The following is a 19,639-nucleotide window of genomic DNA, read 5'->3' on the forward strand; positions in this document are numbered from 1 at the left end:
AGCTTTACCTTCCGATGGGTCAAAGTTGCCTACGTCAGGCAAGAGCCACGTGCCAGCACCAAATTGCATCGGAGCAGATAGTACGGAAACAGCTTTTCGTTTGATAGCGGTGCGATATGCCCTGGCCGGTTTGTGGTTTCATGCTGGCGGTTTTGGGCTGCGTACGTAGGGCGTTGAAATTACATTTTCAACACTCCCCTTTAATTTCAACTGCTGGGCATTCGGTCATACCCAAACACTTCCTCAAAAATTCAAAGCTTTTCTGATCCAGCGGCTTTGTCAAGATGTCTGCAACCTGTTCTTGAGTCCTGCAGTGTTCTAGGACAATTTCTCCATTGTTCACCAATTCTCTGATGTAGTGAAACCTTGTATCAATGTGCTTCGTTCTCTTGTGAAACACTGAATTCTTTGACAATGCAATAGCTGAGCTATTGTCACAAAATATCACTGTCGCTTTTGCCTGCTCTTGGCCTAAGCTTCTCAACATTCTTCTCATCCACACTGCCTGACATGCTGCTGCTGTAGCTGCCACATATTCAGCCTCTGCTGTAGACAATGCTACAATGGACTGCTTCTTAGAAGCCCATGAGATGGCTCCTGAACCCATGTTAAAAACATAACCGGAAGTGCTCTTCCGATCATCTATACTTCCAGCCCAATCGCTGTCAGTGTATCCAACCAAATCTGAATGTTCTGAGGCATGATATAAAATTCCAAACATTTTAGTGCCTTTGACATACCTCAAAATTCTCTTTGCTGCCTGCCAATGTGCCTCCTTCGGCCTCTCCATGAACCTGGAAATTAAACTAACAGCATACATTAAATCAGGCCTAGTTGCTGTTAAATACATAAGGCTGCCTACAATGCTTTTGTAAAGGCTAGGATCAAAATCCTTGCTGCTGTCCTCTCTGCTGAGCTTTAATCCCATTACTGTGGGAGTGATGGCTGCCTTGCACTCTTGCATGTTAAATCTGCCCAAAACTTGATTTACATATCTTGCTTGAGATATAAAAATTCCTTTTTCATTTTGATCTACTTCTATGCCTAAGAAGTATCTCAACAAACCCATGTCAGTCATTTCAAATTCATCTTTCATGACTGATTTAAAATTCTCAATGAGCTGATCATCATTACCTGTGAAAATAACATCATCTACATACAAGACAACAATTAAAATCTTACCATCCTTTTCCTTGATGTAGACTGTGGGTTCTCCTTCACACTTGTCAAATTCATTATCCAATAGATATGAATCTATCCTGCTGTACCATGCTCTTGGCGCTTGCTTCAGCCCATAAAGAGCTTTCTTCAATTTGCACACTTTGTGCTCTTCACCTTTCTTCTCATATCCGAGAGGCTGTTCCACATAGACCTCTTCCATTAACACTCCATTTAGGAATGCTGACTTCACGTCCATTTGGTAGACTTTCCATTTGTTTTGAGCTGCTATGGACAGCACTGCTCTCACGGTTTCCATTCTTGCAACCGGTGCGAAAGTCTCCTCATAATCTCTCCCATACTGCTGCTTGTAGCCTTTGACAACCAGCCTTGCCTTGTGCCTTTCAATCTTGCCTTCAGCGTTGCTCTTGGTCTTGTAGACCCATTTCACACCAATGACTTCTTTGCCTTTTGGTAACTCAACCAAATCCCATGTTTTGTTTCTCTCTATGGCATTCATCTCCTCATCCATAGCTTCTATCCATTTCTTATCTTTAATAGCTTCTTCAAAATGAATAGGATCATCAACATGACAATACAAGGCAAATAAGGAATTCATTCCTTCTTCATAAATTTCACTTAGATTTCTAAACTTCTTACCTCGTTCACTTGGTGTGCAAGTGCTTGAAGATGCACTTGAATTTCCTCCTTGTGGTGTGCTTGGAGAAGCACTCTCATTGATCCTCAATGGTGTACCTTGTTGTCCTTGTGTTGGCGCTGCTGTTTGGGGATTCATTTCAGCCACTTCCTCTTCATCTTCATCATGAGACAAACAGTGTTTAACATTAACTGTCTTCTCTATGCTTCCATCCCAAGCTTCCTCTTCTATGAATTGAACATCCCTGCTGACAAAGAACTTCTTGGTAGATGGAATGTACAGCCTGTAGGCTTTGGATTCATCACTGTATCCAATGAAGATGCATTTCTCCCCTTTGCTGTCCAACTTCCTCCTTAGCTGATCTGGAATGTGTGCATAGGCCACACATCCAAAAACTCTCATGTGGGTGACTCCTTGCTTTCTCCCACTCCATGCCTCTTCTGGCACCTTGTTCATCACTGCTTTTGTAGGACACCTGTTCAATATATAAACTGCACAATGTACAGCTTCAGCCCAATACTCATTTGGCAAATGCTTTGCCTTCAGCATGCTCCTCGCCATATCCATGATGGTTCTGTTTTTCCTTTCAGCAACTCCATTTTGCTGCGGAGTGTACCTTGCTGTAAACTGTTTATGAATTCCATTTTCTCTACAAAATCTTAGGAATTCCTTGGAGATATACTCACCTCCTCTATCAGTTCTCAATACTTTTATGTGCAGCCCGCTTTGGTTCTCCACAAGTGCTTTGAAATTTTGGAATTTCTCAAACACTTCACTTTTGTTTTTAAGGAAATATATCCAAGTCTTTCTTGTACAGTCATCAATGAATGTCAAGAAATATAGGCTGCCAGCTAATGATGGAGCTTGCATTGGTCCACACAAATCTGAATGGATAATCTCTAAGGGTGTCTTTGCCCTTATGCTCTTCCCTGATGGAAAACTTTCTCTATGTTGTTTTCCCAAAATGCAGCCTTCACATAGACTGTCCGGTTTCTCTATCAATGGTAATCCCTTTACCATTCCTTTTCTGCTCAATAAGTTTAGGCCTCCAAAATTGAGATGCCCAAATCTCAGGTGCCACAACCAATTCTCATCCTTTGGCACGCTTTGGAAAGCCTCTTGGGTAACTGCTGCAATTTCTCCTTTGTTTTTCAAATCTGCCCGGATCCTGAGAGGGAACATCCTGTTCCTTGTCATCTTCACTTCAGCAATGCATCTTTTGCTGGGTGGTATGTCCATGATGGTGCACACATCATTTTTAAAGAAAACATTGTACCCCTTATGGACAAGCTGTCCAATACTCAAGAGATTACATCTCATTCCGGGGACATAGTATACATCTGCTATGGTTTTCCTTTCTCCTTGCTTTGAAAGTATTTTTATTTCTCCTTTTCCCATAACAGACACTTTACTATCAGTTCCTAGTGTGACTTCTGATTTCACATTTTTATCTAGGGCAGAAAAGAAGGCTATGTTTCTGGTCATATGGTTGCTGCAACCTGAGTCTAAAAACCATATGTCTTCACTATGTGTTTCAGCCATGTTACAAGCTAACAGAACATTGTCTTGACTGTTGTTTTCTCTTGTAACATTTGCATTTTGTCTGCTGTTCATATCATGTTGTTTCTTTCTGCAATCACTTGCATAATGTCCATACTTTTTGCAATAATAGCATTGAACATTAGATTTATCATACCTTTGTCCTTGAGCATGATATTGTCCTCCTTGTTGGCTGCTGCCTTGGCCTTGGTTCTGATTTGTATTGCTGCCTCTTCCTTGTGCATTTGATGGGTTGTTCCTTCCACCTCTGTTCTGGCTTCTGCCTCTTCCTCTTCTGTTTCCTCTGCCTTGACCTCTTCCTCTTCCAAAGGACATCTGGGTCTTGAAGGCTTGCTCAAGGGATGAGTTTTCATTCCTACTCAACCTCTGCTCATGAGTTATCAGTGATGCATGTAGCTCATCAACTGAATAACTTGAGAGATCCTTTGTCTCTTCAATGGTGGTGACTATGGCATCAAACCTTGAGGGTAAGACCCTCAATATTTTCTCCACAATTCTTCTGTCTTCAATGGTTTCTCCATGAGTTCTCATTTGTGTGATTACACCAATCACATGAGTGAAGAATGAGTCAATGTTATCTGACTCCTTCATGTTCAAGTTCTCAAAATCCTTTCTCAGCAATTGTAGTTTTGCTGTCTTCACTCTCTCCATGCCTTGATAGGCTGTCTTAAGGGTTTGCCATGCTTCATTGGCTGTCTTAGCTGCTGCTAACCTTGGAAACATACTCTGGTCTACTGCTAGATACAACAACACACGGGCTTTTGAGTCCTTCTTCCTATTGTTCTTCAGCAGATCCTTCTCTCCCTGAGTTAATGCATTGAACTCAGTTTCATCTGCTGGTTCTTCAAAACCTTCTTCAACTATTTCCCATAAATCTTGGGAAGCAAGCAGGGCTGTCATAGTTATTGACCAGTAGTCATAGTTCTTCCCATTAAACTGTGGGAGCTGGGTGTTAAACAAACCCATGCTTGTGCTAGCCATTCCTTAACTGTGTATATTTTTTTTAAAACAACTAACTGTCTTCTGCAATAACAAAAGAAATGCTTTTGAAGAATACCTGAATCCTGAGCTGTCTGAGTCTTCTAACTGCCTGAGAGGTTTTGCTGCAGCAACAACCTTCTCCCTTCAGCTTCTTTAACCTCTTTAAAGAGCCTGGTCCTGCTCTGATACCACTGTTGGGTATTTTTCAATGGACAAATACCAAAAACCAAATAAAATTCACCACAGAGACAATGCTCTGTTTACTCTGTCCAGGATCTTTTGACAGGGATCCTCTTAAAACCAAAATGACTCACAAGACAGCATTACACAGTCACAAAGCATTTCCATTAATTAAAAACAAACATTCTGTTACATATTTCTTCCTCTGTTCAAAGAGGGAATCACAAAAGCTCTGCTGCACTCACAGATTTTCCACTGCTGTGGATTTTACAAAACAGCTCTGTGTTCTTCAATGGCAGAAATCAAAATATTACAGTTCCATTTCTATAACGCACTGCTGTGCAATTACAAAATAAAAAAAACACACGCTCTCGTGCGTAGCCACTCCACTCACTACTGAAAAAATATCGCGCGCATGCACCTTATGTATAAACTACAACACACAAAACCATTTTAACATATGACGTGTATATAAAAAAATAAAGAACGTATGACATATGGGACATATGCCCATAATAGAAATTAAAGACATGCCCATATCTATATTAAAAGCCTTCACCATAATATTAAAGGCCGCCACCAAACACACTACGACAAACATTAAAATCATAAATTCCTCCTACGGCGGTCAATGCAAACGAGACTTCCACTTCACTCAAAATCTGACTTGTCGGGGGCCCGTGCACCTTCCGGAGATCGACGGCGAAGGACATTCAACCAAATCGGACGGTGGAGAGGATATCGGAAGGCACTTAACTGCTGAGCTTTACCTTCCGATGGGTCAAAGTTGCCTACGTCAGGCAAGAGCCACGTGCCAGCACCAAATTGCATCGGAGAAGATAGTACGGAAACAGCTTTTCGTTTGATAGCGGTGCGATATGCCCTGGCCGGTTTGTGGTTTCATGCTGGCGGTTTTGGGCTGCGTACGTAGGGCGTTGAAATTACATTTTCAACAAAATCCCGTCGGAGATAGGAATCAAGCTCTCCAATTTAGAGGTCCTTTCACTGTATGGGAACAGATTGACAGGGAAAGTGCCCGAATCCTTGGGAAATTGTTCTGCGATGGAGAATCTGAATCTCGGAAATAACTTCCTCAGTCGCACTGTCCCTTCTCAGCTTGGCTTGCTCACTAGAATACAAAACCTTTCTCTCGGAGATAACGAACTCAGTGGAGGAATCTCGCCTTCTCTGATTAATTGCACGGAGCTACGCGTCTTATTTTTGGGTGGCAACAGGCTTACTGGAGAAATCCCGTCAGAGATAGGTACAAAGCTCTCAAATTTAGAGGTCCTACTTCTCTGGGGAAACGAATTAAACGGCACTATTCCTAAATCTTTAGGAAATTGCTCTCAGCTTTATTGGCTCGAACTCTGTCAAAATTTCTTATCGGGAGGCATACCTCAGGAATTTGGCAAGCTCTGGCGTCTACAGGATCTTAAACTTAATGATAATCCCTTGTTTAATGCGGAACCCATTCCCATATTTGGAGCACTTTCTAACTGCACCAATCTGCGAAGTCTCTCTCTTGCCAACAATGATCTTAAGGGCAACCTCCCTGCAAGCATAGGACGTCTTTCTCAAAATCTGCTTTATCTCTATTTGAGTAGGAATCGTTTCAATGGTAACATACCCCAGGAAATGGGCAACTTCACTCGATTGTTCCTGTTAGATCTAGACGACAATTTGCTCTCTGGAGAAGTTCCTTCTGCACTAGGAGGGCTATCTGCTCTTCAACAGCTTCAACTCTCTGGAAACAAGTTGGAAGGTAATATTCCCTACCAATTCAGTCAATTAAAAGCTCTGTATAAACTGGACCTTTCCCGAAACGGGTTTTCTGGAGAAATTCATCAGGTTTTTTCAAGTTTGCAGCAGCTAAGAAGATTAAATCTCAGCTACAACAAATTCAGTGGTAATATAGCAGACACTATCGGGGATTGTTCCAAGCTCGAGCTTCTGGACCTCAGTCACAACCAGCTAAGCGGCGTGATGCCATCGAAAGTGGCTAGCCTTCATAACCTACAGTTCTACATTAATGTCTCACATAATTCACTCACAGGAAGGTTGCCTGCCGAACTGGGAGGAATGCAAATGGTTCTAGCAATTGATCTCTCTGCTAATAAATTTTCGGGGAGCATACCAGGCCAATTAGTGAATTGTGCTGGACTGGACTACCTTAATCTTTCTAACAATTCGTTGGAAGGCATGATTCCGACATCAATCGATCAAGTTGCAGGCCTTCAAGGTCTGGATTTGTCTTTCAATAAGCTTTCCGGTCCCCTGCGTCGTTCTATAGAGAATTTAAAGAAGCTTATGCATTTAAACTTGTCCTACAATAACTTGACAGGAGAAATACCATCCTCTGGAGCTTTCAGAAAACTGAATATTACATCATTCCTAGGGAACGCTGCACTCTGTGGCAGATGGATAGAGATGCCCCCTTGTAAATTCCATCATGATTCCAAGAGGAGGGTAGTTATCATAGCCACCTCTGTTGGTTTAACTTTGCTATTGGTATCTTGCCTATTCTTAATGCTTTTGATATATTTTCGTAGCATAAAGTCTACATGGTTGGAAACTCTTTCAGCGAGATTAGGGACGATGCTCAGGAGCCAACTCCGAGAGACGAAGATTGTAACTGAGGAAGAGGTAAACAGAGCAACCAATGGTTTCAGCCCGGAAAACCTAGTGGGACGTGGCGGCCATGGAACAGTGTATAAGGGTGTATTAGAGAATGGCACAATCGTTGCTGTCAAAGTTATTCACTCCGCCACATCAGGAGGCGCGTACAAGAGACTTGTAAAAGAATGCAAAACGTTAGGGAGAGTCCGACATCGGACTCTTGTGAGAATGGTGGGCGTGTGCTCAAGTTTGCAGGTCAAATCTTTGATTATGGAGTTCATGTCGCAGGGAAGCTTGGATAAGCATTTGCATTGTGGGGAAAATAATTGGAGGTTGGATCTAAAAAGACGGCTGAGCATTCTCAAAGACGTGGCTCATGGAATGGCATATCTTCACCATAACTGTTCTCCCGCCATTGTTCATTGTGATCTGAAACCTTCCAACGTTTTATTGGATGAGACGATGACAGCTCATGTTGGAGATTTCGGTATTTCACGACTCTTGATCTCGCAAGCGCATGATGATTCAGCAGCAGACGCCTCAGGGAATACCTCAAGTCTTCTGATAGGATCTGTTGGTTACATTGCACCAGGTAAATATATAGTGATACACCATACTGTATATCGGATATATATATTGATTAGTCACTGATAAATGTTTTATGTATAAATTGATTACAGAATATGGTACAGGAGGGCGTCCGTCAATGAAAGGGGACGTATACAGCTACGGCATCTTGGTATTGGAAACGATGACGGGAAAGAAGCCCACAGATCCAGTTTTCTCAGAAGAAGGGCCATCATTGCAGAGTTGGGTAGGCGATGCATTTCCAGACAGATTGTTGGAGGTGATTGACGGGAACTTGGTGGAGGAGATTAGAAAGGAAGAAGAAGAAGAACAGGAATCACGTGATGCAAGCGAAATTACGGGACATGGAATTGCAGTGTGGTTGGCGAAGATAGGTGTGATGTGTACCAGAAGAGCTCCCCGTGAACGACCTACCCTTCGAGAGGTTGAGGCATCGCTAGAGCAACTGGTCGCTAAAATCCATAAGATTTCAGAAAGTGGCCCCCAGGTGATGGACCAAACCATTTCAGAATCCGAAACCATTTCAGAATCCGATTAGGACTACGTTATTCCATTTTGTCTTTAAAATATTCCACTTAATGTGGACGACCTAAATGGTTTTGATTGTATAAGGTTTATTTTAGATGTGATTATAGGTTAGAGGAGTATGTTTTTAGGAGAGGGTTAGATTTATTTAGGTTTTACTTAATTAATTTTTTATTTTGATATAGGATTGAGAAATTTGTTCAACTCGTTTATTATACACCCTAAATAATTTCCCTATTATAACTTTTATAATATTAGTTTTGGAATTAATGTATAGTTAATGATTTAAGATTTTTTTTGTCAATTTATTTTATAGATAGAATTAATGTGTTATTTTTTTGGTTATATAGAAATTTAATATAATTATAAAATTTTATAATCATATAAGGTGATAAGTTGGAATGGTTTAATTTATATGTGATAATAAGTGTGATTGTTTTTCTCAAAATTTTATCACCAATTTTATAGTGATCCAAAATTTAGGTGACAATATTACTCATAGTCTTATATAGTTAATATTATAATTTTCAGTCATTATCATATTTTAGATCAGCACAAATGAAATACTCAATAACACTTTCATGGATTGATATTTGATTTATTAAACATTAGAATATTTTGTACATTCATTGTAAATATGTATCTTGATTCAATAAATATTTTATATTTTATTCTTAACAAAAATGTGATTGCTTTAGACTTAAGGAGCTTTCAATCCTATCTAATTGGATTTGCATCCCTAATATTTGTTAACACATGGCACAAGTAGAGATAACATGCTCCATTTATCTTATTGTTGGTAGGCTGGTTGCAAGTTTACAACACTATGTCTACAAATTCTCACCTTTTATTGATCTAAATATGATGGTTTTTCTATAATTGGTGGTAGTTGGCCTATGCCTGGGAAAAAAATGTATAGAGTGACAAGTAAATATGAAATTGATATTTTATGAGAAAGGCTCACACAAGTGACTCTCAATTTGCACGAAATTCCCTACATTTCTAATCTCATTAATGAAAATATTGTGAATATGTTTCGTATTTTCTTGGAATAATTCCAATGATTCTCCTTTTAAAGGATGCAATGATTCCTTTATATGAAGATTAAGGGATGTACAGATAGTAGTTGCTTCTACATTGAAACCTACAAATCCTATCAAGGCAAGGAGTAGCATCGAAATACATCCATTGAATGGTTGAGCAAGTAATAAAACTCATAAATTGGGATCTTTCAATGTTTATTATTCCTTGGATGATCATCTTTAGGAGTTGTTCTTTTCTTCTGGTTGATAATGCTATATGAGTATGCCAATTTTTGTACCATTTTTGACCCATTGGATCTATTGAATTAAATTATGTATAAATTGTAAATAATTCTTTACGGTGATGGAAACAATAGTATATAAGCTTAAATAAATGAACATATGTGGAAGCAATTCCTAGTGCATACTGCAAGACCACCAACTAGTGAATGATTATGCAGCTAAGTGTGCTAAGCATGTTTTATATGTAACATATGGTAGTACCTTCCATGGTGTACTCAAGATATGTAAATATTATTTCAAAATTTAATAGAAAGGTCCAAAGTGGCTATGGAGAGAACATAAGAAGGGTTGTGGTTTCACTAACAAGGAGAGGAAGATAAGCCCGAGGGAGAGGGTAAATAAGAATGAGCATTAATCACCATGCAAGAACTCAAGGATAGTGCCTTCTTTGATTTTATTGCACTGTGGCCTATTGATCTCATATATTCTAATAGTTTTTTTTTCTCATTGAGTTGTATTGTTCACCCAAAAAAATAACCTTCAAATAATCGATGACCCTCGATTCATTCCTAAATTTGACATTGAGTGAAGCATCTATCAATTATTCATGGACCATCCAAAAAAATAACCTCTTATCTTTGATAAATGTAACCATTTGGATTCACTTTAGCACTCCCTTTTCCACGTTGAATGTATGCTACTTATGCTATCTTTCTATTTGCAAAGTAGTACTAAACATCCTTTTGAATTTTTCCTCGGTACATTTTTCTAATCACTTTTACCCAAATTCTAGCTAGAAATTTAGAAGATTTTTGGTTATGTAAATGTGTTATTTTGATTACATGAGTTGGGTGTCATAAGGGTTTTCTAGGTATTAAATCCCTTATTACATTAAAATATACAATTTAAGCAAATTAAATTGCAATTTAACCAACATAACTTAATCATATTTTGGTGATGATTACTAGAAAATGTTTATAAAGTAAATTTTTAGACTTCTTCATTTCTAAAGGGGCAATTCCTCTTCAATTTTTCATCATTTGTCAATGGAAAATTTCCATCTGACCTTGCTCTATAGGGTATTACACCCCACCACATGTCATCCATATGAAGCATCCACAGGGATTTGGTTGGTGGATGCTTTATCAACTATTGCATCATTATTTCCCACTTTCGACCTACTACGGTCTCTTTCTACTTAGTGCAATATGTTTGATGGTTTTTCTATTAGAATATATAGGGTTTGCCCCCATTGTTGGTGAATAATCGTAATTTTGGCATTGTAAAAAATTTCCAAAGTGAAAGATATACGTGAGATTGATACTTGTGATATATAAATGTATTTTCTATTTACATAAATTTTCCTCCATGGAAGTTTTATTTATTCAATTTTGATATTGCAAAAAAAAAAAACATACACAAGATAAAGTTGTGTAATTAGAGTCTTGTAATACTCTCAAGAGACAAGTCACAACTATTGATGATGCAATGTCAACTTAACCTATCAAAGTTAGTACTTCCCACATGACTTTAAACTTGAAGGTTAGTTATCTCTCTCTCGATCGAGATATATATATAATTATATAATTTTGAATGACATTTAATATCAAAATTATTTTGATTTATCATCGATAATTTACAAACAATAAGTGTAAATTATTATTACAATCACTAAAATATTAATCAATAGTATTAATATAAATAATAGTAAATGATCCCCCTCAGATGGGGTGACAAGCTTGACAAATGGGAGGAGTAGAACATAGCCACCCCTCCTAGAAAACACGTGTGGAAACATGGCGTCAACCCCACAAGAGTGTAATGAAGACTAATCTCAGGCCTAGTACCTGAGTGATGTGTGGATGACTAGCATCAGGTATGGAGCTATTTTGTGAGTTGTGTATGGTGTTCAAAACCAATGCACTTGTGTGGAGAAATAGGGGGAAATTATGGAAGGTTTTCATTTGAAATTACGACAAGAGGTGGAGAGCGGGTTGTATGTTGATTTAGATGACCAAGAGAAAAAGATCGAGTATATAGAAGGGTGAGTGGACAAGGGTGGATGTCTTTGAGACATAAGCGTTTTGTTATCTTCGGCCTGGAATGGGGAGTGTTTATGGAAGCTAGATGAAGAGATTGGGGAATTGTCGGTTTATAGTTGCCTTAGTGTCTTTGAGACTTGGAGCAACTTTTTGTCTCAAAGTTCAAGAAACTTACTAGCTAGTGGGAATTATTTGGAATCTCTACTCTTGTGCTATAGAACATCCCCGCCTCCCAACCGCGCCCCCCCCCCCCCCCCCCTCCCCCCACCCAGCTCCCCTTCCACAAAAATGTTGGGTCAAACTTAGTGTCATGTAAGCTGGTGGTATCGTGACAACACTGTGGAATGAAAAAATGATGGGTGCATGCTTGTTGTATGGAAAATGGGTATGTTTCTTCAAGACTAATAGGTACATTATTTCACTTCATCTTTATCTCTATTATTATTTCTTCTTAGGGAAAGAAGGTTATTTTTGGTGCTCGTTGGAAAGGCTTAGGTGCTCTGGGATGATTGTGGGGGGATTTGGCTTGATTGGGATCCCGAGGGGAGGAGGGTTTTGATTTCGTGTCTACTATGCTGAATTGGGTGGGGTTGTTTGTGTGTGGTATTAATAGTTGACTTGAATATAGCCATTATGTTCCTTATCCTCCCATCCCATTTAATTCCTTCATGTTAGGTCTGAAGTTGTTTTCTATAAAAAAATGGTTGTTTTTGTTTGTGATTGAAGGGCGGAGTTAGTCCATTTAGGTTAGTACTTGTATCCTTATTTCTTGGTATCAATTCAGGAAAATCTCTCAATCTCGTGGTGAGGAAATCCAATGCTTATTATGTTATTGTATTTTATATTTAAGTAAATGTAGTGGTTTTTCTTTCTAGGTTGACGAGGGACTAGATTGGAGCCCTATGTGTGCATAATTTATATTGGGCCTCCGGGTTATCTAGTTGGGTCAAATCCCAGGTCTCCAAGAAATTGGATTACTCTTCTAGTGAAGTCATGGGGGGTTGGACAATCTTTATTCTAGGTTTGATCACATTAACACTGTTATGAGTTCGCCTATTTGGTATTCTGGGTGATAGTACATGTGTGATGATCCATTAAGGGAATTATTGGTTTAGAATGGTTTATTCTCTTAGAATATAGTGGGCTCATCTCTAGCGGATTTTTCATTTAATGTGGAAACTATATTGGAACCAACCAATTTCTACCAAGATGTCATACCAATGGCCTAAAGGTAGTTACCTTGGCCACTTCGGTTGGGTTAGATTTGTTATAGGTATCTTGTCTAGTCTTAAAGATTTTGATTTACTTTTGTAGTATAAAGTATACATGATTGGAAACTATTTCAGTGAGATTAGGGATGAAGCTCAGGGGCCAACTCCACGAGACAAAGATTATAAGTGAGGAAAAGGTTAACAAAGCAACTAAAGGTTTTAGTTGGGATAACCTAGTGGGATGTGGTGTCCATGGGTCAGTGTATAAGAGAATATTAGACAATGGCACAATCGTTTATTTCAAATCTATACGCTTTTCCACATCATGAGGTGCATACAAGAGGCTTATAAAAGAATGCAAGATGTTGAGAAGAGTCTAACATCGGAATATGATGAGAACGTCGGGCATATGTTGAATTTTGCAAGTAAAATCATTGGTTATGGAGTTCATCTCATAGGGGAGCTTGGATAAGAATATGCATTGTAGTCAAAATAATTGCAAGATGGGTCTAAAAAAGACGATTAAGCATTCTCAAGGACATGGCTCACGGAATGACATATCTTCACCATCACTTCTCTCTGACCATTATTCATTGCAATCTAAGACTTTCCAGTGTTTTATTGGATGAGTCAATGATAGCCCATGTTGTAGATTTCAATATTTCATGCTTGATGATGTCGTCACAAGCGCATGACAATTCAACAATAGTAATCTCAAGCGACACCTCTAGTCTTGTGACATGATTTGTTGGTTACATTTCACTACATAAACACGAATACACTTGATTGGTTGAGCAATATTCTATATCAAATATATATGAGTCATTGAAAAAAGTTCTATATATGTTGATTACATAATATGGTATAGGAGCGCACCCATCCATGAAAGGGGACGTAAGAAGCCCATAGATCCATTATTCCCAAAAGAAGGGAAATCATGTTTGACATTAAAAATTTGGGTGGGTGATGCATTCCCCAACAGATTGTTGGTGGTGATTGATGAGAATTTGGTGGAGGAGATTAGAAAGGAAGAAGAATATGAAGAACAAGAATCACATGATGTAAGTGAAATTATGGGGCATGGAATTTTTTTGTGGTTGGCGAATATAATAATGATGTGTACCAAAGGGGATCCTCATAAATGATTGACCCTTCAAGAGGTGGAGGCATCACTAGAGCAATTGGTCGCCAAAATCCATAAGAGTTCAAAAAATGGGTTGAATTTCCTTGGATAGGGGACTGACCAAATCATTTCATAATCTGATTAGGTTTTGGAAGAACATGATTAGAATATGTTACTCCATTTAATGGTTATCACATATTTGTGGAGGAAAATTTTTATTAGGTTATTCCACTTAGTGTGAATGATTATATCATATAATTTTTATTTTAGATGTGATTATATGTTAGAGGAGAATGCTTTTATTTTTTAGGTGTTGGTTAGATTTACTTAGGTTCAAGTATAATTTTTAGTTAATTAATTATCTATATTGATATGGGATTGAGAAGCTTGCTCAATTAGTTGATTATGCAATCTAAATAATTTCTTTATATTAAAATAATATATATGTATTTGTGTGTATCATTCTTTAATCAAAGTAAATAAATTTTCTAAATTTCTAATTAAAATATGATAATTTAGTTAATCATTATATTCAAATAACTTTTTCTTGTATGTCATTCCCCTTCAATATAGGAAAAAGGAAATATACATATTTTCTTTTGAAAATATATATTTATAAGCTATGATACTTTCTTAGTCATTAAGAATAATGATTATTGAATAAGATGCTTTTCAGTGGTTTAGAATAATGACTATTGAATAAGATATTTTTTTAATGGTTTTGAATACAATTTATAATATTAAGGGGAAAGAGACTTTGTTGAAAACAAATTTATGAATAGTATAGGAAAAAGGAAATATACATATTTTCTTTTGAAAATATATATTTATAAGCTATGATACTTTCTTAGTCATTAAGAATAATGATTATTGAATAAGATGCTTTTCAGTGGTTTAGAATAATGACTATTGAATAAGATATTTTTTTAATGGTTTTGAATACAATTTATAATATTAAGGGGAAAGAGACTTTGTTGAAAACAAATTTATGAATAGTATAGGAAAAAGGAAATATACATATTTTCTTTTGAAAATATATATTTATAAGCTATGATACTTTCTTAGTCATTAAGAATAATGATTATTGAATAAGATGCTTTTCAGTGGTTTAGAATAATGACTATTGAATAAGATATTTTTTTAATGGTTTTGAATACAATTTATAATATTAAGGGGAAAGAGACTTCGTTGAAAACAAATTTATGAATAGTTTGAATAAGACCCCTTCAATTTTTATATCACACATTTTTATTAGTTTTTGTTGTTGTTAAAAATAACTATTATTAAATAAAATTTATTGTAAAATGAAGATCATGTATTAGTTTTGGGATTTAGGTATAGTTAATGATTCAAGATTTTTTTTATTAACTTATTTTATAGATATAAATTGTATGTTGTTTTTTTTTGTTATATTGAGATCTAATATAATCATGAAAATTTATAATCATATGAGGTGATAAGCTCGAAGGGCCTAATTTATGTGTGATGATGATTTAGATGATTTTTCTCAAAATTTAATTACCAATTTTGTAGTGGCCCATAACTTGTATGACAACATTACAGACAGTCTTACATATTTATTATTACAATTGGCAGTCATAATCATACTTAAGATCTCCACATGTGAAATACTCAATAGTACTTTCTTGGATTGTCATTTGATTCATTAAACAATAGAATATTGTGTATTCATTATAAATTTGTATCTTGATTCAATAAATAATTTTTGGTTTATTCTTAACAAGAATGTGCTTGCTCTAGACTTAAGGAGATTTCAATCTTGTCTAATTGGATTTGCATTCTTAATATTTGTTAACACTTGGAATAAGTAAAGATAACATGCTCAATTTAACTTATTTTTGGTAGGTTGTTTGCAAGTTTACAACATTGATAAACGTTGCCTACAAAATCTCACATTTTTTGATCTAATTATGATGGTATGTCTATAATTGGTGGTAGTTGGCATATGTCTAGGGAAAAATTTGTAGAGTGACAACTAAATATGAAATTAATGTTTTACGAGAAAGGCTTACACAAGTGGCTCTCAATTTGGACAAAATTCCCTATATTGCTAATCCCATTAATGAAATATTGTGAATATGTTTTATTTCTTCTTGGAATACTTCCAATGGTTATCCATGTAAAGGATATGAATCTCAAGGGATGTATAGATAGAGTTGCTTCTATGTTGAAATCTATAACTCCTATCAAGGCAAGGAGCATGATTGGTAAACATCCATTGAGTGCTTGAGCAAGTAATAAAACCCATAAGTTATGATTTTCCAATGTTTATTATTCCTTGGATGATCATCTTTAGGAGTTGGTATTTTTCCTTATTGATAATGCTACATGAGTATGCCAATTTTTGTACTCCATTTTTGACCCGTTGCATATTTTCAATTAATTTATGTATAAATTGTAAATAATTCTTTATGGTAATGGAAGCCACACCATATGAGCTTAAATAAATGAACCCATGTGTAAGTCAAGTAAATGTCTCATGCCAATTTCTAGTGTATAGCGCATGGCCAAGGCCCAACTAGTGAGTGGTTAGGCATATAATTGTGCTGAACATGTTTTCTATGTACCATGTGGTAATACCTTCCACTGGTGTACTCAAGATATGTAAATATTATTTCAAAATTTAATATAAAGGTCCAAGATGGCTATGGAGATAACCTAAGAATGACTATGGTTTCACTAGCGAGGAAGAGGAAAGTAAGCCCAAGGGTGAAGATATATAACAATGAGCATTAATCACCATGCATGCAATCAAGGATAATTTCTTCTTTGATTTTATTGCATTGTGGCATATTGATCTCATCTAATCTATTAATTTTTGTTTCTCATTTAGTTTTATTTTCAACCCACAAAGATAAGCTTAAAATGTATCAATGACCCTCAATTCATTCCCAATTTGAAAATTGAGTGAAGCCTTTTTCAATTATTCATGGACCATCCAAAAAAATATCCTTATATGTTTGATAAATGTAACCATTTGGATTCAATTTAGTGCTCCATTTTCCATGTTGAGGATATGCTACTTATTCGAACTTGGCATTTGTAAAGTAGTACTAAACATTCTACTTTTTGCAATTTTCCTAGGTAAATTTTTCTTATCACGTTTACCCAAAATCTAGCTAGAAATTTAGAAGATTGTTGATTTTCAAATATTAGTTATTGGGATTGCACAATTTGGGCTTGATAAGGGTTTTTCAGGGTATTAAATCCCTTACTACATTAACAAATGTAATTTAAGCAATGAAAATTTCAATTTAACCAACCACTATATCAGATTTTGGTGATGATTACTTGAAAATGTTTATAAAGTAGAATGTTTAGACTTATTAATTTATAAAGTGGAAATTTCTCTCCACATTTTCATCATTTTTCAATTCCCTATGGAACATTTCCATATGACCTTGATCTATAGGGCATTACACCCCACCACATGTCATCCATATGAAGCATCCAGTCCTAATGTTTGTCAACACTTGGCAGAAGCAAATATAGCCTACTCAGTTTACCTTATTGTTGGTAGATTGTTTACAAATTTACAACATTGGTGAATGTTGTCTACAAATTCTTACGTTCTATTGAACTAATTATGATGGTTTATGTAACAAATCCGGGCTAAAATATCATGTAAGAAAGTTAATAAAGGAAAGATAAGAGCAAGGTCAAGGGACACTTATTCCAAGTTGAATGTTGGGAAAAATATCCTAGGTGGCATCACTTGTTGTGTTTATGGCTAAGGGGAAATTGGCAAAGGAAATGACAAAGGATTTGGAAAGGAAAAAAGGAATTATTGGAATTTTATTTATGAAAATAAAGGAAAATATGAGAAAAGGAAGGTGAATGGTGACATGTTACATGTGAGGAGAAAATTGAAGGAAAATTAAGGAAAATAAAGAAACTAGAGGCACTAAGAATAAAAATATATTAGAGAAACAGTTGGTAGCCTTTTTTCAGTTTTATTTTTTATTTAGTCTTAGAGAGGAGAAGAGCACCAAGAGGAGAAGGAAAGCAAGAAAATGAAGGAAGGATAGGGAAATAAAAGGAAGGACATGGAAAGAAAACAAGAAAGGATCAAGCAAGGAAAAGATGGATCAAGTAGCGTCAACAAAAATACTTGCAAGTAAAATGCTACATGTATTATTTCCTAAATGGTTTTGGCATGCATGGTATATGCATCTGTATATTTGTTTTTGGTGGCATGGATTTTTCTAGGTTTTGACAATGGTTTTAGCCTTGCCTTCCCATTTCTGGATAGCCATGGTGTGATGGGATTCATTCTTGGTTGAGATTTGGATTTCCATAAGTTTTTGGATCCTAGTGAGGTGGTCTTAGGAAAATCCCAAGGGTTGGGGGTGGAGATGGTTTTCTTTGGGAAGCCCTCAACGGGTGGGTGGAGAAAGGAAAACTCCTCAAGGGATGGTGAAGGAATTATGAGGTATCCAAGCTTGATTTGGCTTTGTGATCTCAAAACCGTTTAGGTGAGATCATAGTATGGTGAGGGTAGAGGTGGTTTAACCTTTGGATTCCTTTGGTTGTTTATTGATTGGTTTATCCCATGAGATCCCACATTCATTCTTGGAATATGGCACGGGGGTGATTGGCTGAATGAAAGATTTGATTCAACCCAATATATGGTCCGGTGGTATGTGGAAGTCCCATACTTGATTGGATTTTAGATATGTTTAATAACAACTAAGTTTCTCTTGCTTTTGAAGAGTACATGTACTTTTTATTATGTGGCTTAAATGGATGTTCTATCATTGTTATTTATCTGGTTATAAGCATGGTTATTTAACAGATCTCAGTCATGGCTCTCTTCATGTTCTTACTTGTAACTGAATGAATAATGAATGCATAACCTAATTGGTGTTATAAAAACTATTGTGAGAAGCCATTGGTCCTTCTTGTTAAACCTCAGATAAGTTTCCATATCCTTACGTTTAGATATGCATTCATGACTTATAGATTGCATGTTTAGCAAGTGTTTGACGAAATGTCAGTCCTGGTTGGGAGAAGTTAGCTCAATTCTTGGTTCAAGTTTTCATTTATAATCTTTGTCTCTATGTAATTCATTATTTCTTGAAGTTTCACTGAGTTCTAAGCATAGGGTTTAGTCCTAGCCCTGAAAAAGTGGCTCATAATTTGGGTCGCTGGCATAGAACTAACTGGAAAAGTGCACAATCGCTAGCAGGTAGGACTATGGCAGCAACTTGATCCCAGATTTGATATTTTACTAAAATGTGATTTATTAGCCTTTAAAAAGTGTTAATGCATGACTTTGAAAAACACCATTTAAATTGCTTTAAAACTTGAAATTGAGAACAAGAGCTTAAAAATGGAAAATGTAGCAATTCAAAGAATATAACAGCAAACACATAAACTCAATGACACCAAAAGTTTGTTAACGGAGTTCAGTTATCTTCATTCCTACATCTTCGAGCCTTAGTCTTCAGCAAGGATGCCTTTATATTAAATATTTAAAATGATAAAATACATAAAAAAAATTGCATCAGATATAACCTTGAATAATGTTGCTACAATGTGCTTTGTCTTAGGATCCTATATCAAATCTCAGTTCTAAAAAAGGCTTCACAGATCTCCTAGAAGGTATCTTCAAATTTCTCAGCTTTACTACCTGCACCTGCTCAAAAGCTTCTCTGCTGCATAAAATTCTAGTACACCCCCCTTGGGTGCACTGGTAAATAGTTTTA

General features: G+C 36.5%; 1 protein-coding gene across 1 annotated transcript; it reads left to right on the plus strand.

Moving 5' to 3' along the window:
• The first annotated feature begins 5,498 nt into the window (after nt 1-5,498).
• Nucleotides 5,499-8,476, plus strand: LOC149162485 (uncharacterized). The gene is made up of 2 exons (XM_089435710.1): nt 5,499-7,748; nt 7,837-8,476. Exons 1-2 carry the CDS (start codon nt 5,600-5,602, stop codon nt 8,280-8,282), a joined length of 2,595 nt encoding a protein of 864 aa, XP_089291836.1. The 5' UTR covers nt 5,499-5,599; the 3' UTR covers nt 8,283-8,476.
• The last annotated feature ends 11,163 nt before the right edge of the window (nt 8,477-19,639 follow it).

This window comes from Pinus tabuliformis, chromosome 5_2 (genome assembly GCF_031772625.1).
Source record: "Pinus tabuliformis cultivar Carrire ecotype Pingquan chromosome 5_2, CPIR1, whole genome shotgun sequence".
Classification (NCBI taxonomy): Eukaryota; Viridiplantae; Streptophyta; class Pinopsida; order Pinales; family Pinaceae; genus Pinus; species Pinus tabuliformis.